At 59.8% G+C, this 20,203-nt stretch overlaps 1 protein-coding gene across 2 annotated transcripts in view; it reads left to right on the top strand.

Moving 5' to 3' along the window:
- The window catches only part of SDK2 (sidekick cell adhesion molecule 2), a 261,230-nt gene that overhangs the window by 213,962 nt on the left and 27,065 nt on the right, over nt 1–20,203 (top strand). Inside the window, exons 25-37 of one of the 2 annotated variants that reach the window (XM_039229793.1) lie at nt 938–1,175; nt 1,879–1,994; nt 2,617–2,806; nt 4,095–4,193; nt 5,780–5,974; nt 6,946–7,147; nt 8,025–8,128; nt 8,577–8,647; nt 10,198–10,333; nt 11,681–11,737; nt 13,554–13,655; nt 13,812–13,927; nt 19,510–19,696. In XM_039229793.1, the coding sequence (XP_039085724.1) occupies nt 938–1,175; nt 1,879–1,994; nt 2,617–2,806; nt 4,095–4,193; nt 5,780–5,974; nt 6,946–7,147; nt 8,025–8,128; nt 8,577–8,647; nt 10,198–10,333; nt 11,681–11,737; nt 13,554–13,655; nt 13,812–13,927; nt 19,510–19,696 (1,813 nt within the window). The remainder of the gene's footprint in view (nt 1–937; nt 1,176–1,878; nt 1,995–2,616; nt 2,807–4,094; nt 4,194–5,779; nt 5,975–6,945; nt 7,148–8,024; nt 8,129–8,576; nt 8,648–10,197; nt 10,334–11,680; nt 11,738–13,553; nt 13,656–13,811; nt 13,928–19,509; nt 19,697–20,203) is intronic. The other variant, XM_039229792.1, reaches the window with a different exon arrangement.

Here is a 20,203-nt window from a genome sequence, read left to right as displayed (position 1 = left end):
CCAAAGACGGGAGAAAGTGGGTCAGAATGCGGGCAGCCTGTGGACCGTGGGCTCTTCAGAGCCCCCCGGGGAAGCAGAATGACAGGGGGGGTGAGGGCCTGAGGGCACCCTGACCCCAGCTCTTCCCCCTTCAGAGAATCTGCAGGCCGAGCCCTCAGCTCACACCTGCTTCAGACCACAGCGCACAACCCCCCGCCCCCCCAACCTCCACACACCTCCCCTGCTGATCAGCACTGCCCAAGTTCATCCAGAGGACCTTGAGTCGACAGCCACAGCCCCACCAGCCTAGGAAAGGAATCTGTCTTTTCTCTTTGCTGAAACTCAAACCAGAAGGAGGAGGCTGAAAATGCAGCAGGAGGTTGAAGTTTGCCGATGGAGGGACTTGACAGTGACTGGCGCTCCATCCACGCTCTAGATGCCATCCCCCCACGCTGGCATCTCCAAGGGCGGGTGTGAGCTGAGACCAGGCGTGTTATAGGCAATTAAATAAGTGTATGTTGGCAGCCTAAGCGAGGGAGTTAAGTGGGAAAGACAGCCAAGGCCAGAGGTGCCGTGCTCATCAGCGTGTTGGACAGGCAGCCTTTGTGGGTCTCCTCTCCAGCCCGACTCCCTTGGGCGGGGGCGGGTAGCAAGTTTGCCATGCGCACAAGAAATGGATGCGGTGCATCCTTAGAGCTTGGAGCAGAGAGACAAGGAGATGGCGGGGGGGGGGGGGGGGGGGGGGGGGGGGGGGGGGCGGAGCCACCAGAAACACAGACACACAATCCTAGCCACACCTGGGAAGCACACCTCACATGGGCACTGACAGGTTGGACGGGGGGGTGGGGGGTGGGGCACGATAATCCTGTAGGGCTCCCTGGAAGAGGGTGCACAAGCCAGTCCCACACCCCGGACGGGCCCGGCCTCCCAGCAGCTCCGCCGCCCTGCCTTCCCGCAGCCTCTCCCAGAGATGGAATACAACGGGAACCCCGAGTCGGTGGGCTACAAGATCAAATACAGCCGGGCAGACGGCCACGGCAAGACCCTGAGCCACGTGGTCCAGGACCGCGTGGAGCGTGAGTACACCATCGAGGACCTGGAGGAGTGGACAGAGTACCGCGTCCAGGTCCAGGCCTTCAACGCCATCGGGAGCGGGCCCTGGAGCCAGATGGTGACAGGCAGAACCCGGGAGTCAGGTACTGCCCCCTGGCCCCAGCCGCCCCCGTTCCCAGCAGCCTGCGGCCAAGATACCCCCACCTTTGGCTCCCTGGCCACAGGGCCTTCCAAAGGGCACGAGAGCTGAGCTGTTGTTCAAAATAAGCTCAGGCTCACTTTCCTGTTTGTGCTTGGTGTCCTGGCAGAACCCTAGGGTGGAATGCTGTTGCTGTGTCCCCCACCATCTTCCCACTGCTCCCAAAATCGGGAGGATCCCCACCCCTGTGGGTTAGCCAGTCTACCCCCACAGCGTGCCCATCTCTGTGCCCTCATCTTTAGCCCTGACACCCAGTAGTGCCCACACGAGGCTGAGATGGGAAGGTCGGATGAGCTCACAGAACATTCCAGAAACAGAACCAGCAGCTCGTAGGTCACCCAAGGATTATGAACCCCCAGCCTTCAGGCAGCCCTCATTCATCCACATGTGGGTCCCCACTTGTAGGGAGCTGTTGTTGACACCTTTTAAAGGCCGTCCCTCCCCATCCGGTCCTTCCTCACCCTTCACCGCTGCACGGGCCAGAAACGGTCTCATCCTCACGTTGGCCTGAGCCGATGCTGGGGAGGCTGATGTGACACGAGAAGCAGCATCTCTGATGTTCCAGGACCAACAAGGACCGCTGCAGGGAAACTTGCTACTCAGGCCGGCTGTGTCCTGAGCTCCTCTCTGGTCCCCTTCTCCCTCAGTGCCATCCTCGGGTCCCACCAACGTGTCTGCCCTGGCCACCACCTCCAGCAGCATGCTGGTGCGCTGGAATGAGATCCCTGAGGCCGACCGCAACGGGCTGGTGCTAGGTTACAAGGTGAGGCCTGGACCCAAGGCCGCCCCGTCCTGGTGACCCCTGGGGCCCAGGTCTCCGCCTTCTGGTGTCGACACACGGGGGATCCCCAAGGCTGTGCTCCGGTCGGCATGGCAACCAAGGAGTCCTCCCTCAGGGCTGGGAGGAGGTCTGGGGAGGCCCAGGTCCTTGGAGAAGCCCCCACCCTCCCCCAGAGCCCCCAGGAGGCCACACTGGCTGCGCCAGGCACACTTAGCCTCTGGGGCCCAGTTCCCATTATCTTCTAGAACTGCTCCCAGAGCTGCAGGCTTCAGCCTGGCCCACGAGTTAGGAGATGCGACTTCATGCTACGCTCGGCCACTGCTGGCCATGTGACCTTGAGCAAGTCCCACCCCCTCTCTGGGCCTGTTTGCCGACCTGAATGTTCCCTAAGGACCCTTCCAGCTCCACGGCCGCGTGCATCTTTGTGTCCTAGAAGCCAGGCTGCACCGTATCTCCTGACCCTCCGGGGCCAAGCCATCCCAGGGAACCCCAGGACCCCCAGCCCTATTCACACCTGCCTTGCTCTGGGATTGAGACTCGGGGAAGGTGCCGGCGGGCAAGACCCAGGCCCTAGGCGCTCAGCCCCTGCCCTGTGCTCTGGCAGGTGATGTATAAGGAGAAGGACTCGGACGCCCAGCCCCGCTTCTGGCTGGTGGAAGGGAACTCGTCTCGCAGCGCCCAGCTCACGGGGCTGGGCAAATACGTGCTGTACGAGGTCCAGGTGCTGGCCTTCACCCGCATCGGGGACGGCAGCCCCAGCCACCCGCCCATCCTGGAGCGGACGCTGGATGACGGTGAGCTTCAGTCCCTCCAGGCCCGGGGAGGCCGGGCACTCCCCTTCCTCCTGCCTGCCCGGCCCCGCCCCTCTGGGGTCATCCTCTGCCCCGAAGCGAACCATGGTGTCAGGCTTCTCCTGGGGGAGGTGGGTCACTGAGGGCCACCGACCCCAGCGCGAGGGGATGCTCATTCCAGACTGTGCATCCCTGAGGAAGAAGTAATTCGAGGACCATTTGACATCTGCTTCAGTCTCTTGAGCGCCCTCTGGGACAAGCGTGCAAAACAGAGACTCCGCCTCCGTTTTGATTAGTGTTTTGCCTGGGGCCGGTTCACTTTGAGTACAGATCTGTGCAAGGGAAAGGCTTCATTTCCTGGGCACCAGCCTCCTGAGCCTGTCTGCAGAAGAGCATGCCAGCAGGGCTCCAGGCATCGGTCCCTGCAGCAGAACTTTCCATCAGAGGCTGACTGACGGGGCCTTCGCTCCCTCCCCTCTCCCCACACACAGACTCTCACCACCCACCACAAATGCAAACGCTGCCGGGGTGCAGACAAGAGTGTAAATGGAAGCCCCAGCCCCATATGTCCACACAGCCTAAAGTTATAAATCAACCTAATGGTCTGTTAAATTCAGTATGTCTTATCCTCCTGGCTTGACCTGGAAAGCCAAGTTCAAATTTAGAAATCTGAGACTTTCTGGAATTCTCTGTGGAGATGAGGCAGCGCGGGAAGTGCTGCCCGACCGCAGCCATCTCCCCCCCCCCCCGACCTCCCTGCTCCCTTCCTGGTCTCCCCCCTGGCGCGTGGCATTCAGTCTCCATCCATGAGCCCCACACACCTGCCCCCTGGCCACCCCTCAGTCCAGAGGTTCGAGTCTGGAGGGCGGACCTGGGGAACAGGCCCCCACAGACCCTGGAAAAGGAGGTCTCGGGCTCAGGGTGGGCCCCCCTCTCCATGGGTGGACGGAAGTCAGAGTGGCGCCTTGTGAAGCACAGATCTAGGACCAGGTCCCCTCGCCCAGCGCTAAGGACAGTCCTCTGTGTCCATATCTGTGCACATGTACCCAGACACCGAGCTAAAAAGGAAGCTGGAGCCTGGTCCCTTCCAGTTCTGCCAAATAATGCCTGTTTTGAGGGTAGAAACCTCACAGATAGCATCTTTGCATCCCGAGATGGAACTCAGAGTCACACACTCCACAAAAGCTCATTGGGCTGAGTGTCCCCTTCCCCTGCAGCCCCGCCCACCTCTTCCACCGGAGGTGGCTGAACAGCGGCTGCACCATCACCTGCTTCTCCTTTGTCCCTCCAGTGCCAGGACCGCCCATGGGCATCCTGTTCCCGGAGGTGAGGACCACATCTGTGCGACTGATCTGGCAGCCCCCCGCTGCCCCCAACGGCATCATTCTCGGTAAGCCCCTCCCTCTCCCTTGCCCTGGCTACAGGTCAAAGGAGGAGGCATAAGGTGTAAAGGAGGCCAAAACGAGACTAGAGCCAGGAAGGGCCCACGTCTCCTCAAGAAGGATTTGGAGTTTTATTTCTCCCGTTAGAAATATTTTGGGGCCCCTGGGTGACTCAGTCAGTTAAGCGTCCAACTTTGGCTCAAGTCATGATTTTGAAGTTTGTGAGTTTGAGCCCTACGTCAGGCTCTGTGCTGACAGCTCAGAGCCTGGAGCCTGCTTTGAATTCTCTGTCTCTCTCTCTCTCTTTGCTCCTCCCCCACTCTCTGTCTCTCAAAAATAAATAAGCGTTAAGAGGCACCGGGTGACTCAGTCGGTTAGGCGTCTGACTTTGGCTCAGGTCATGATCTCACGATTTGTGGGTTTGAGCCCCACATTGAGCTCTGTTCTGACAGCTTGGAGCCTGTTTTGGATTCTGTGACTTCCTCTTTCTCTCTACCCCTCACCCTCCCTCTCTCAAAAATAAATAAAAACATTTAAAATTTTAAAAATAAATGAAAGTTAAAAATTTTTGAAAAAAAAAAAAGAAATACGTTTGGAGGGCATAGTCAAGGTTCCTTAAGGACTATTCATTAGCTATATGCCCCCAAATAACCCCATGATGCCAGCCATCTGGTAAACCTCGGCTGCTATTTGTAAGTGTGGCCAGGTGAGGGCGCATTGGCCAGCTCAGCACAGCCAGTCCCAACCTCAGGCGCAGAGGAGGGAGGCTACAGATCAGAGGCATCATTTCATATTCAGGATTCCTCCCCTAACACACACGCACAGCCCCTCAGTGGGGGAGACTCACAGGGTCGAAGTCAGCAGCTGTGTGAACTCAGATCCCTCCACAGTCTCAGCCCCCGCACTCGGAAAACGGCGGGCTGCCCTCCCTGTGCCCGGGCCAGGGCCCTCAGCCCTGGAGTCCCGCGGTGCCTGCCCCGGGAGAATGCTGCACCTCGGAAGGAAGGCAACCTGGAGACCAGGAAGGCCATGCGCTTAGAAAGACACGAGCTGGGGGCGCCTGGGTGGCTCAGTAGGTTAAGCGTCCAACTTCGGCTCAGGTCATGATCTCACGGTTCGTGGGCTCGAGCCCCGCGTCGGGCTCTGTGCTGACAGCTAGCTCAGAGCCTGGAGCCTGTTTCAGAGTCTGTGTCTCCCTCTCTCTGACCCTCCCCTGCTCAAGCTGTCTCTCTCTCTCTCTCTCTCTCTCTCTCTCTCTCTCAAAAATAAACAAAACATTAAAAAAAAAAAAAAAGACACGAGCTGGTCACTCCACTCAGTCACTGCCTAGCAGGTGATCTGGCCCCCTCCAAGCATCAAGTTTCCTCACCTGAAGCCAGTACAGAGGTCACAGACTCTCTGTATAGAACGCCCCCCACAGTCCCACTCCCCAAGTGGCAGTTGAAGATGCAAGAATGACGGAGAGGGCCTCGAGCAGACGAGCCACAGCCAAGGTAGCCCGAGTGCAGACACCGCGGTGGCCGGGGAAGGAACCGGCGTGTGCTGGGCCAGCTGCCCTGCTTCCCCACACGGCCCCTGTCCCTCCTTCCTGCAGCTTACCAGGTGACACACCGGCTCAACGCCACCACAGCCAGCACGGCCGCAGTGGAGGTGCTCGCGCCCAGCGCCCGCCAGTACACGGCCACCAGCCTCAAGCCAGAGTCCGTCTACCTGTTCCGCATCACGGCCCAGACCCGCAAGGGCTGGGGAGAGGCCGCCGAGGCCTTGGTGGTGACCACGGAGAAGAGAGGTGACTGCGCACTGGGGCCGGGGCGGCCTGGGGGAGCCCCAGCCAACCCAGGGGCTCCCGTTCTGTCCTCACGGGTGGCCGGGGCTCAGCCAGTTAAGAGTCGCATTGCCCTGACCTGGAGCGGAAGGTGGGCTCAAATCTCTGATGTCCGAGTCAACAGGGCTCTAGCGGGCTTCTAGAAGCTGAGCTGGGAGCTCCCCTCCCAAGGATCATGCTCTGACTCAACAGAGGGAGGGTTTTCTGAAGGGAGGGTTGGTGCATCCAGCTTCCTTCCCCCCTCCCCTCCCCTCAACGAAGACGGTGTCCAGTTGGGTGGCGGAGGGGCCGGCTGCCGTTGGCCTGCGGCCCTGAGCTGCTGCCTCGCCGGGGTCGGGATCCCCTGAAGCAGGGTGAGGCCCAGATCCCTGTGAAAGTGGTTCATTAGACCATGTTCCCAGGAAAAACCAGTAGGAATGTGGTTCTCAACAGGGGGCCGCTTTACCCCTGGGAACGCTGGGCCACGTCTGGAAACACTGTCACAACAGGAAGCTACTCCTCCTGGCATCTCCAGCGCTCGGGATGGGACAGTCCCAAGCCCCGGAGCCATCGGCCTCAAGGGCCAGAGTGGAAGCCCAGCTGGGGCAGGGCAGACAGCAGAGCCCCACCCAGGGACGCCTGGGGCGGCTGGGTCCCGGCAGTCAGGGACAGCGCAGGCCCCACCTCGGCTCTGGGCACGCAGGGAGCACAGGAGCTGGGCCTTGAACCCCCTCCATTACCAGGCTGCCTTCAGGGGGTGTAAATTCCCCGGCACCCAGGCCTCTCGCGGCCTCAGGACAGGTCACGGGCCAGGAGCAGGGTGCTGGCTGTTGGGACTGAGTGCGTGTGGAGAGGGCTGGAGCAGCGGCCATCACCTCCGTCCCCTCCCTGGGAAAGCTCACCCCCCACCCCCTCCGTTGCTGACTCATCTGCTCCTACCCCCCCCCGCCCCCCAGACCGCCCCCAGCCCCCCAGCAAGCCGGCGGTGCGGCAGGAGGACGTGAAGGCACGCAGCGTCCTGCTGTCCTGGGAGCCGGGAAGCGACGGGCTGTCCCCCGTGCGCTACTACACCGTCCAGACCCGCGAGCTGCCTGGCGGCCGGTGGGCGCTGCACTCGGCCTCCGTGAGCCACAACGCCTCTGCTTTCGTGGTGGACAGGTGAGGCCCGGGCCGCCGGCATCTCTGCTGCAGCCCTTCCGGCCCAGACAGCACAGGGGCGGTTCCGGGGGGAGAGGGGCGTCCCGAGCTCCCCCAGATGTCTCCCGCAGCCTGCACCTCTCAGGATCCCGCCTCCAGCTCCATCCCAACCCACCCCCTACCCTGTCTGGAGCCCTGTTAGGGCCGCCTCTTAATTATCTATTTCCGGAGGCTGGAAGCCCCCTTAGTGAGGTGCTTGCCGTCCTTCCTTCGTTAGCGATTCCTACCGGCCGGCCAGCACCTCCTTTCCTTCTCCGTCTGTAACAGGGGAGTGGAGCTGGCTCCCAAATTCCAGCTTTGGTTTAATTCGCCCCCAGCGGGTCGGATTTTTCATATTCCAGTTGACGTGACCAAGAGTTTTGAGCAGCACTTTCCTCCCCACCCCCACCCCTGATAAATCAAAAAGGAAGACGTTTGTGTGGAGAGGAACGGGGCTTATCGAGATGAAGCGCCGGTTAACTCTTGAGACCCTTGACCCTTCCTAAATTCACTAAATTCTAGAAAGGGATGGCTTTTCTCGCGGGAGGAGTTTGCTGGAGGGAGAGTTATCGGTGCTGTCGTAGCGGCTTGGCGCCTGTGAGGTAGGAGATGTGAGGACAGTGGCATCGGGGACCTATGACTGAGAAGTGGGGCTGACAGTGAGGCCACACCCAGGCTGGCATCCGGACCCCTGGGCCCTGCTCGTCCACCGTAGCAGACCTTCTTTTTGAGCCTCGATGTTCTCACCTGTGTAATGGGTCAGCACTCTCTGCATCGCTCCATTCCTTTCTCCAGGCAGGGATGGTGGGGTGAGGCATCAGGGGATGTCTCTGTTCACTGAACCTGATTGCCCCTATAGACTCAAGCCCTTCACGTCCTACAAGTTCCGAGTGAAGGCGACCAATGACATTGGGGACAGCGAGTTCAGCGAGGAGTCAGAGCCGCTGACCACTCTGCAGGCCGGTCAGTGCCCCCCCAACTCGGATCTCTTTCTCTTAGCACTTCCTGGGCACCCACGTTCTCTTCCGAGGGGAGGGGCCTCCAAGGTGGGAGACCCTGTGTCTGGCTCCCTGGGCAGAGTCCTGAGGAGGTCTGAGCCAGAGGGACCTTCGCCACAGGCTCAGGCCCCCAAGCCAACACACATCCTAATGGTTTCCTTCTCGGGTGTCCCCAAGCTCATAGCAGATCCCAGAAACCCAGTGAAGGGGTCTGGGGGAGGCCCCAGTGGCAGCCGTGTAAGGAGCCCTGGCTCCAGGGATAAAGAGGAGGGGGCTCTGGGCTCTGGGGTTCAGACGGAGCTCAGGGCTCCGGCCCCTCTCCCTCCACACTAACAGAAGAATCTGGGCCCTGGGGCCTCCCAGGGGGCCTCAACCCCAGCCCCCAGAGCTCACTTGTCTGTCTCTGTCCCCAGCCCCCGATGAGGCGCCCACCATTGTCTCGGTGACACCCCACACCACCACCTCCGTGCTGATCCGATGGCAGGTACGGCCCAGCAGGCAGGGAGGGGCCCGTGTCCCAAGAGGGCTGACACACGCTCCGTGCGGGGGCCGGAAGGGCTGGGACATCACACACGCGTGCACGGACACGCCTCTCCTTCCACTCTCCGGATAATCGTCTTGAGCAGATGCCCCTACAGTCCCCTTCTGCAGATGAGGACCCGGTTCTCAGGGAAGTGACATGAACAGCCCCCCCCCCCCCCCCCCCCCCCCCCCCCCCCCCCCCCGTCACCCAGCTAGTCAGTGCCAGGGTCAGGTTTCATGCCCTCAGGCCTGCCCGTCCTGGGACAGAAAAGCGCATGGGACCCTGAGAGCCCCCACGAAACGCAGCCACTGTCCGGGAAGGGATCCCGAGTGAGAAACGAAGCACAGGTGCGCACGCCTGGCCAGAACCCGGACGGGACCGCTCCGCCGTCACGGTGAACAGGACCCCATCGTCCAGGGACAGAGAACCCTCTGCCTCCCCACCCCCTCCAGTCAGTGCTCCGTGGTGGGCACTGTTGACCTGCCATGGCCTGAGGAAGACCACAGGGTGCAGCTTAGAGACCTGGGGCCGTATGTGCCCGCAGGACCGCCCCCCTCCATATGCTCCAGCGCCCAGGCTCTGGACCCAGCAGATCACCCACGGAGGCCCCAGAGCAGCACACCCTCGTCTCCGCTTTCTGGCATCACAAGGGGCAGGCACCAGCTTCTGTCTGCCTGCAGCACCCCCCCGCCGGGGGAAACCCCTGGAGGAAGAAACAAGAAGGGGCCCCCAACCCCTCCCCAGCCCCGGGGCCCCCAACCCCTCCCCAGCCCCAGGCCCCCCTGGAAGAGGACACCCCCTTTAGTGAAAAATGACATTGGGCCGCTGGAAGTCAGGACGAGGCTGGCAGAGGTGCGGGCCACCCTCGTGAGGGGGCAGGGAGGTGCCGGCGGCCGCCGGGGAGGCAATTAAGGAGCAAATAAAAAGCGGAACCATTTCAGCAGGCCTTTAAAAAGAGGTGTCATAAAAAGTAGCTTCCACCCTCTCCCGAAGCCTGTTCTCCAGCCAGCTGTGGATGGGAGCAGAAAGCAAAGGAGAGACAGGATGAAAGGCGGAGCGGGGGGCGCACGCAGGAGCTCTTTCCTGATTCCCAGGAAATGCTGGCCAGGCCGCAGGTGGAGGGGCCACCGGCTGAGGGAGGGAGGCGCTATGGGAGGGCGTCCCTAGGCAAGGGACAGTCTGTGAGAGGAGCCCAGCGATGCTGTGTGACCTTGGACAAGTTCCTCACCCTCTCTGAGCCTCGCCTTCCTGCTCCGAGAGCGGGAATGGCTTGGCGACTCCAGCTCCCCGCTGCCTGTCCACAAGGGAATGTTGCAGACACGAAACAACCTCATCGCTTTGTAAATTAAATCGCTCAGCGTCACCGTGATTCTTTCCCTGGTGGAGCCTCGGTCTCTGCTCTTGGTCTCTGCTCTGTGGTCACGGGAGGCAGGATGGGGAGGGAGGGAGGAGCAGAGTGGAGTTCCTTGCCTCCCCTCCAGCCCTGCCATTCCCTACTCCCTTCCGTGCAGCCACCAGCAGAGGACAAGATCAATGGCATCCTCCTGGGCTTCCGGATCCGTTACAGGGAGCTGCTCTACGAGGGGCTGAGGGGCTTCACGCTGCGTGGCATCAACAACCCGGGAGCCAAGTGGGCCGAACTTACCTGTGAGTGGCATCCGCGGGGGTCGGGGTACAGATGGGCGGGCACGCTCCCCTCCCTTCCTGGGCTTCCTGGCCTCACTGTGACCCTCTCCTGTGTGTGCCTCTCCCCTCACCCCACCCTCTTCCCTTCCTTCACTGGGGATTTATTAAGCACCTTCTGCATGCTCTCAGACCCTGGGGACACATACCAGTGGACAAGATAGAGGCCCCTGCCCTCTCTGAGTTTGTGGGCTCAAGGAGGAGCCGGTGCTCCAGAAATAAACTCGGCAATAAAGGTCTTAGAGGGTCAGCAAGACGGCCCTTGAGCGTGTATCCCAGGGAAGCCGGTGCTCACCCCAAGAAGCAGCAGTCTGGCCCCCTCTGTTCCCTCGGGGAAGTGCCTGCTCTGTCCTGGGATCCTCGGTGGAAAGGAAAAGCCAGGAAGCCTGGTGTGACTCCCAGGGAGTCACAAGCCCCAGAGCGGCGTGCATGCCCTTTGGGTTAGGAAGGTGACTTTGGTGTCAGGAGGCCGATGGCTGGCCATGGAGGACCAGAAGAGGGGTGCCGATTAGAGGCTAATGTGATCACAGAGGAGCGGCAGGAGGCTGTGGCCAGGGCGGCCGGCTCGGGATGGAATTGAGGGCAACGATGGGCGATGATGTGCTGTGGGCCGCGATGGGCTCTCGGCGGGGCAGGGGAGCGGCCAGGAGAGAGACGAGCACTTGGCAGAGGGGGCGGGAGGGGTCCCCAGGCAGGCGGGTGAGGAAGAGCATGTAAGGTGCTCTCCCGTTACTCTCTTGAGCCCTTTGTGCCTTGTCTTCTAGCGAGCATTAGCAGACAACAAAATGATTGAACGCGTAGCAGGGGAATATTAATAGAAAGACTGAGAAGTAGCTGATCCAGCAGCTTGCACTGTTTTTTTTTTTTTTTTATGTTTTCGCACACATGTGCTTGTGGTTGTGGTTTTATATGCCTGTGGATGATATGGTCATATTTCCTGGTCGTAAAATGGTTTCTGGGTCATCGGAGGAAATTAACAACACCGCGATTCTGCAGGAGCCCCCGCCACGCCTTAGACCAGGGAGCGAGTTGGAACGGAGGGTCCCCCAGAGCTGCCCTCAGGGGTGCGAGGCCCCAAGGGGCTCGTGGGGCCCCGTGCCCCCCTGGCCCCGTGCACACCCTCTCTCACAGCTGCTGGGGCCCGTAACTCCCCGTCAGGACCCCAGAGACCCCTTATCTCTCTGCATGTGCGCTGCCAGGCCCCCTCCCCCACCCCACCCCCCTAATCGGGCTCTTTGTGGAGCAGGGTGTGTGTACTAACCTCCTCTGTCTGCTGTCTCCCTCTGGCCCCCTCCACCGCCCACCCCGTAGCCGTGTACTCCGTGCGGAACCTGAGCGGGCCCAGCCTCACCCAGTACGAGCTGGACAGTAAGTCCCCCTCCTGCACGGCGGCTCCCGGGTGGGGCCCACGCCTCCCCCAGGGACGGGGAGCGGGGCCGCTGTGGAGGACACCTGACCACCGGCCGAGCGGTGTGCCCGCCGCAGGCTCCTTGAAGGATGGGACCGTCCTGAGCACATGTGACTTCCCCCCTGGGCTCATGTGACTTTCCGGAAACACGCAAAAACCTAGAGGGTTACCAGGAAGCTGTCCTCTGTCGGGCACAGAATGGAAGAGGGAGCAGCTCCTGTCTTGTGCTGGGGGCAGGGAGGGGGGGTTGGTGACAGGAGGGCTATAGGGGGAGCTCTTGATCTGCTGCTTGGACGGGTGGGCATGTACATCATGCCACCTGCCTCGCCCCTGGGAAGGTTCTTTCCTGCACAGCTCTGTGTTTCAGGCTGACCCCCACCTCCAGAGTGAGCAGAACCCCCACTTCCCCCCCCAGGGGCCTGGGAATGTTCCTCACTCTCCTTCTCAAAAATTTTTTAATGTGCTCACTTCAGCACATATCCTAAACATATTTTTAATGTTTATTTATTTTTGAGAGAGAGAGAGAAGACACAGAGGCACATGAGTGAGGGAGGGGCAGAGAGAGAGGGAGATACAGAATCTGAAGTAGGCTCTGAGCTGTCAGCACAGAGCCTGACACGGGGCTCGAACCCACGAAGTGTAAGATCATGACCTGAGCTGAAGTCAGACGCTCAACCCACTGAGCCGCCCAGGCGCCCTCTTGTTCTCCTGCAAAGCCCACGGTTCTCCGGAAGGTCTAGAGCTTGGGCAGGGGAGCCCGTGCTCCGTATGAAGTGAAGCGTGAGACTGTGTCGTCCTTCCCCTTCCTGCATCAGCCAGTGGCTGCATGGCCAGTAAAACTAGGGTGACTCCCCCACTCACATTCCAGGCGAGGGGCAGAGCTCCCCTGCCCCGACCCCAGGAAGGGGAGAAGGGCGGGGGGCCCAGGGAGAGTGGGGGTAGAACCTCTCAGCCTCACCCGAGCGGGGTGGCACATCCCAGCCTGGGTGTCAGGGCCCGTTTTCCCACGGCTGCCGTGTCTCTCCGCTTCCCTCCGGCATCTCCACCCAGGACCCCCAAACTTGGCAAAAACACAGTGTTTCTTAGCCCAGAATTCATATCCAATAAGCTCCTTCCCTGAGGGCTGAGTCCCTCATGTGAAGAGATGTTTGCTGGGGATGGCGCAGCTGGGAATTTTAAGCATCTGCCATGGTGGGAAAGGGGTGACCGTGACCCGATGTCCCCAGGACAGGCGGGAAAGGGGGTGACCGTGACCCGATGTCCCCAGGACAGGCGGGAAAGGGGGTGACCGTGACCCGATGTCCCCAGGACAGCCGGAAACGGGGGTGACTGTGACCCGGTGTGCCCAGGACAGGCGGGTAAGGGTGACTGTGACCGGGTGTGCCCAAGACAGGTGGGGAAGGGAGTGACTGTGACCCGGTGTGCCCAGGACAGGTGGGGAAGGGGGTGACTGTGACCCGGTGTGCCCAGAACAGGCGGGGAAGGGGGGGCCCAGTGTTCCAGGGAGAATAGTTCGGGTTCACACCAATTGTCCCTGCATGAATATTAATAGTGTCTCTTTCAGTCTCTAAGTGTCTAGTATGCTCACTGTCAGCCGGGAAGCCAGCCATAGGCATCCCGCATCCCGATTCCCAGGGTGGCAGCATCCATGGCCACCCCACCCCTTCCCTGTTCTTTCCCGAGCCCTCAGGCAGGAGCTAGAATCACAGCCTCCGTGCAGCCCCGTCCCCACAGGGATGCTGATCTCTCTGTGTTTCTCCCTCCCCCACCCCGCAGACCTGAACAAACACCGGCGCTACGAGATTCGGATGAGTGTGTACAACGCCGTGGGTGAGGGGCCCTCGAGCCCCCCACAGGAAGTCTTTGTCGGGGAAGCAGGTGAGCCCTCCTGCCCTCCCAGCCCCACCCCTTTCCCACCCCCAGGAGTCCAGCTAGAGAAGACATGGGATTCTGGGGCCCCAGCCCACCCCAGTTCACCTCCTCCTCCCTGAAGCCCACTTGTGCCACTCACTCACGACCTCTTACGCCCTCCAGTGCCCACGGCAGCACCCCGCAACGTGGCTGTCCACGGCGCCACGGCCACACAGCTGGATGTGACATGGGAGCCACCCCCACTGGAGAGCCAGAATGGAGACATCCAGGGTTACAAGGTATGGGGCTCTCCGGCAGGAAGGAGGGTCCAGACGGGCAAAGGGCCAGCTTGCGGGTGGGAGTGACCCAGGGGTAGTAGGTGGGAGCGGTCGCTTCGTGTACACCTGCTCCCTCGGCTGTTTGCACCAAACCCACTGAAATACTCCAGCATCCTCAGGGCAGGCCAGCTCTCACGGGGGACACCTGGGCCGTGCTGCAGTTTGCATCCTCGCCGGGCCACACCCCCCGCCCCCATCCACCAACCCCCAGTGCCAACCTAAGACTCCTCCAAGTGACCCTTTGGCCATCCCTAATTACAATATCGATTTGTCCAATCAGCAAAGGACCAACTGGCTAAGACGCAGAAATCGCTGCTTAAAATTATTTCTAGATCTTAGATGATGCCACATGTTACAACAGAATTCAATTCATCTTCAGTATTCCGCGGAGCCCTTTAGAATCCTTCATCCTCTTGAACACCCTGTGAAGCTGGCAGATTATAAATGTTTGCGCCCATTGTACAGATGAGGAAACTGTGACCCGGTTTAGGTGGCCCGGCAAGATCACAAACAAAGCAGGTAGCAGAGAGTCAGGCTGCCGGAGGGCCTGTGCGGGGTGGAAAGGTGGCAGTGGACAGAGATTAATGATAATGTATCTTCTCGATTGGAGTCAGTGGCCTTGGCGGAAGCCTGCGTCCTGTCCTAGGTCGGGCACCTCTCTGATTCCATGTGCTGGTTTGTTAGTCCAGAGAGAAGCCCAGCACAGTGCGGGGGGTGGGGGAAGAGGGGGAGGGGCAGGTGTGAGACCCCCACACACAAGGGGCGTCATGGGTTACCTGGCAGAAACTGAGTTCCCACAAAGGCAAAGGGGCTTGCCTGGATCACACAGCTTGTTAATATAGGTGGCCCCAGTTTAACGACAGAAACCCAGATGGGAGTCTCTTTCCGTCTGGGGGGCAGGTGGCGGGAAGGAGGAGGACAGGCATCTTGCTAATGAAGCTCTAAAGACGGATGACAGCCCCCAAGCCCCGAGTGCCAGTGGGAAACAGCTAAGTATCGCAGCCCTAGCGTATGCCTCCCACGGGAAGTAGGAGGAGCCAGGGCGGAGCCCGCAGCGGGGTGGTGGCCGCCAGACGGTCGACGCGTGGAAGTCTCCGGTTAATGCGCAGACGCAGGAGACCCGAGGATGCACAGACATCATGCATCACACGGCAGATGTCTGCGTGCCCCGGAAAACGTTGCAACTGTGGACTTCACTGGGGACGCTGAAGAACTGCATCCCAGACATGTATTAACATCCACATTAATTAACACCGATGTTAAGGACGTATTGACATCGCCAACCAGCGAGCATGGCTCAGAGGAGCTTCCTTTGGGTCAGGCTGAGCACGGGCAGGCACGTCCATATGGCGACGGTCTTGCAGGGACGTTTATTGAGCTGTTATTTTGTGCCCAGTGGGGTTCTTAGTCTGAGAGTGCAGCAGTGAACAGAGAGGCGACCTGAGGTTTAATTTTAGGGGAAGAAGGCCAGCGGTGTGCAAAACAAGTAACACATGGCTGATGGCGGTAAATGAAGCAGGGGGTAGAGAGAGCGAGCCAGGTGGAGGTTTGGAATTATAAATAGGGTCTTTGGGAAAGGATTTAAAGGAAGAACAAAAAGGAAGAACAGGGTGAGAATCACATGTTCTTCTGGGAGAAAAACAGTCCTGAAAGAGGGAAAGAAGAGCCACAGTCCTGGGGTCAGTGGGTGCCTGGTGTTTACAAAGAGTCCTGGAGTGCGTGAAGGGCGGCGAGGTGGGAGACAGGTCCGAGCAGTGAGCTGGGCTGCGTCACCCAGAGCCCTCAAGGGCTTTGGGTCTCCCCCAGAATGAGAAGATACATGTGGAGGGTTTGGGGCAAAGGACGGACACGAGTGGCTTGGGTTTTTACGAGGCTGTGCGGGGAGAAATCTGACATGGGGAAAGCAGGACACCGCAGAGAGGTGACTGAGTAATCGCAGTGAGCCAGGGCGGTGGCTTGGTCCCAGTGGTAGGGACAGGCATTTGCTCTCTGGCTCCATGTGGACGATGGAGCTGGTAGAATTTGCTGAACTGAATGTGGAGCGTGAGAGGAGAGGCAACGAGAATTTACAAGCAGTTGGTTGATGGAGCTCCCAGTCACAGAGCAGGAAAAGGGGGTGGAGGGAGGAGGCATCTAGGGGAGAAGCTGGAGTCAGGTCGAGATGTCTACTGGGCATCCAAGGGGAGACAGCACCTGAAGCTAGATACACGTGTCTGCAGTTTAGGAGAGAGGGTCTACACTGGGGATGTGAACAGATCGAAAACACAAGAAGACTGAGGATAGAGACCTGGGACCAAAAAAGAGTGAAGTCTCAGAACCGACATAAAGAAAACACACTTCCAGAAGGACGAATCCGAGGTACCAAATGCTACTGAGAGCTCAAGCCAGGTGAAATCTAGAAAGCAGGTGTCCAGGGATCGTCAGGCTACAGACCATGGGCTTATCTGGCCCCCACTTGGGGCTTATCTGGCCCCCCACTTGTTTTTGTAAATAAAGTTTTATTGGAACACAGCCACACTCATTTGTTTATACATTGCCCTTGGCTGCTTTTGAGTTACAGCAGAGGTGTGTGGCCTGCAAAACCTGAGGATATTTATTACCCGGCCCTTGACAGAAAGCTTGTCGAACCCTGGATTATTGCATTAAGCAGGTCAAGTTCACAGGTGACTCTGACAAGAGTTGGGGGCAGGGGATGCCGGCTTGGAGGGATTCCAGAGAGAATGAGGGGAGGCAGTGAGTACACACAGATAATCCCTTATAAGAAGTTTGGGTTTAAAAGGAAAATGGAACAGGAACTAAAAACAGTCAACAGAGGAGGGGTTTAAAATGGAAGGAATGACAACTTGTGTGAGTGCTAATTAAGGTCCGGGAAGGAGGGGAAACGTGATTCCGGGGAGAGCAGAAGCTGTGGCAGGGTGCAGTCCTAGCGGAGGGGGGAGGGGCTGGGATGTCAGGCTCCACCGCAAGGTATTCTAGAGAGATGCGATCAGTGCAGCCTTGGGGGCGGAGGCAGGCGGAGGGTACGGACACAGGGACTGGAGAAAGCACAGGGGACACCAGGAACTTGCAGAAATCCCGTCTGATTGCTTCTCGGTGAAGGGACCTCAGCTGGGGGGTGGGGGTGTGGTGGGAAGGGATGAGGGTAACCTGGATGTGGAGATGCGTGGCGGGTGGGCCAGGGCTGACCTGGGCTCCTGAACTGAAAGGGTGACTTCCCTCCAGCGGCAGTCAGCTGCGGCGTGTGGCCGTGGACCTGACTGAACAGAGGCGTGCAGTTGGCCGGTGCAAGGCGATGAAGCCGGAAAGGCAGGGCATTGAGATCGTAGATATGAGGGGTGTGATTGTGAGGATTCACTCCTATACCTGCTCCCGCCTGCAGGTGTTTATCCGTTAGCAGACATCCATGGGACACCAGCAGCGTGCCAGGCATGGTTCTAGGTGCTTGAGACACAGGGAGCCCCGTCCACCAAGGCGTCAGCCCTCTGCGGACTGTGTTCTAGCAGGCGCCTGGCTACCTGGTGGTGAGCGCTACGACCCGGCCGCGTGCCCCTCGGGGTCCCGGGGTCAGCGCTCAGCCCTTGGTACCATCTGCCAGCCAGGGTCATCTGACAAAGGGCTGCTGGATTCGGTGTGCACGCACCAGAGCAACCCGCTGAGGGTGCCCCCCTTCTGTATGTGTGGCAGCCCTGGGTCCTGGACCCCAGTCCTCTCCCCACCCAAGAGCACCCACTCCAGCACTGACCCCCTCCTCTCTCCCGTACCCTCCTTTTATCTCCCAGGGCAGGGCGTATAAAGGCGTTCTGAAACACTTCCTTTGAGAGCCTTTTCCCGGCCTCGGCCGGGAATTCCTCCAGCCGTCAGCCATTTTCCCTGGTTGCTCCCTTTATAGGGGAAATCGTCAAATACAATCTTCTAGATTCTGCCACCTCCAATCACCGCCCTCCGGGGAATCTCTTGAGCCCGCCCCAAGTTAGTTCTCTCCCCTCACCCCCCACCGCCCCAACTGGGTGCTCACGCCCCACCCCCACTACCCTACTAAAGTCCTTGCTGTCCAGGCCACGATGATCCCTGTGTGCACGGGAAGTCAGACACAGGCCTCACCCTACCTGGCTTAGCACCTGCGTTTGACAGGCAGCCCTCTCCCTCCTGTGAAAAACGCTTTCGTCTCTCCACTTCCCTCCCTGGCTGTTCCGGGTTCCCCCACCCCACCCCCTGCCCGGCACAACCCTTGAACATCGAGGCCCCGAGATCACCTTGTGACCCTCTCTGCATCCATTGCCTTCATGTGCACCCAACGAGCACCATCTGTGTGCTGCTACCACCCGGCTCTCTGCCGTCCGCCTCGGCCTTTCCCCTGCACCCCAGATTCAGCAGGAGCTCTGCCCACTATTGTATCCCCGTCACTGCGAATGGGCGGAGGGAACAAAATGAGCGAATGAATGACCCCATCAACTCTCTGATATCTACTCATATCAAAGGAATCCTTTTTTCTTAAGTTGGTGGGGTTAAATACAAGCAAGGATTTCAGGGCAGCAAGATGTCCTCAGTGCCAGGCGGGGACCCTGTTACAGCTGCTTCCTCCAGGCACGTGGAGAAGCGGTCAGTGGCGTGCAGAAACCTTCTTGAGCAGCAGGTGGCGCCAAATTCTTGCTGATCCTCCCGGTGGCTGGGGGCTTGCAGCCTTCCCGCAGGGACCGGCTCCCAGTTCCTGATGCTGGCGAGGAATCTGGAACCTCAGTGCCCCTGAGCGCTAGCCCCTGCTGAACAGGAAGTCACTGGAAGCAGTGAGGAGCACAGCAGGTGGATGAAAAGGCTTCTGCAGCCAGGCAGTGTCTCTGCTCTTCACTCCTTATCACCTCTGCTTGTCCTGATATTGGTCTTGGGAAGTGGGGTGTCTTCAGCCCCCAGGTCCGGCCGACAAAACTATGGCTCAGGGGAGTCACCTGGCGAAGTCACACTGTTTGTGAATGGTGCCCGGGGGCTCAGCCCCAGGCCAGCCCGCCTCTGCAGTGGATGCAGATCATTCCCACCCTCACCCCTCCATCCCCCCCACCCCCGCAGGTGAATCTCCTGGGGCCTTGATGGAATCTCCTGCGGTCCAGGATGGGCCTGACGCTCTGCATCTCTAACCGGCTCCCAGGCGATGCCGGCCCACTGGTCCCTAACACACCACTGTCGGCTGGGGTGGAGTCCGCCTCCCCTGCACTTAACCTCCCGCCTCACATTCCTGCAGAACAGAATCGGCTCCTTCCTGCAGTAACTGTATTCCGAGGGCTGGTGTGTGGGTGCCATGCTCACCCCCGCAGGCCCCGCAGCCAACAGATATATGGAGTCTGCTCTCCTGCGGTTTCGTCTGGCAGACACGGAAGTATTAGCTGTGAGAAGGAAGGTTCTGGAAGGGTTTCTAAAACACTTCTTAATAAGTACTTAGTTCTGTTCCCTGAGTGGCTCGCGCCTGCTATCCGGGGTGGGTGGTATGAACAAAGGGGCAGGAGGGAAGGCGAATGTGACCACCTCACTGCCCCGGTTGGCTGTGCCCACAGATTTATTTCTGGGAAGCCCAGCGGCGCAACCTCACGGAGCGGATGAAGACGATCTTCCTGGCCGAGAACGGCGTGAAGCTCAAGAACCTGACAGGCTACACTGCCTACATGGTCAGCGTGGCGGCCTTCAACGCCGCGGGAGATGGGCCTCGGAGTGCCCCCACCCGGGGTCAGACCCAGCAAGCAGGTGGGGGGAGGGGCGCGGCAGGAGGGAAGGGGAAGGGAGGGGAGGGGGGCGGGGCATCGACATCTGATCTGCTGAGATATCGGGGCTGGGCACCCAGGCCCCATGAGACAGCCTCCAGAGGGCCAGAGCACAGCCCAACAAGAGAGGCCTAGGCGAGAGTGCTCAGGAGAGGCTGTCCTCGAAGAGCCTTGGAGAGAGCCCCCAGCTGTCCCTGCCTTGCCCATGTCTTGTACCCACCAGCCCGTCTCTGCTGCATGCCTCGTTCTTACATGGCCCTGGCTTTGTTCATTCTACACGTATTTACCGGGCATCTTCCGCCGGACCCGCTCTGTGCTAGGTGCTTCCCGCCAGCGCAGGCCACTGCCGAGATCCTCACCCCAGGGTGTAAGACAGATCGTAAATGCATATCTAGATGCATTGGCCTCCGGTGGCCAGTGAGTGTGAGTAGTAGAAGGATGGGGGCAGAGGGGATGTGGCCTTGGACAGGTCTCCCTGCAGAGGCCTCTG

The sequence above is a fragment of the Hyaena hyaena genome, unplaced genomic scaffold (assembly GCF_003009895.1).
Source record: "Hyaena hyaena isolate Hyena2069 unplaced genomic scaffold, ASM300989v1 scaffold_39, whole genome shotgun sequence".
Lineage (NCBI taxonomy): Eukaryota > Metazoa > Chordata > Mammalia > Carnivora > Hyaenidae > Hyaena > Hyaena hyaena.
Note: the sequence above shows the minus strand (reverse complement) of the source record. Positions and strands in the feature narration are given on the sequence as shown.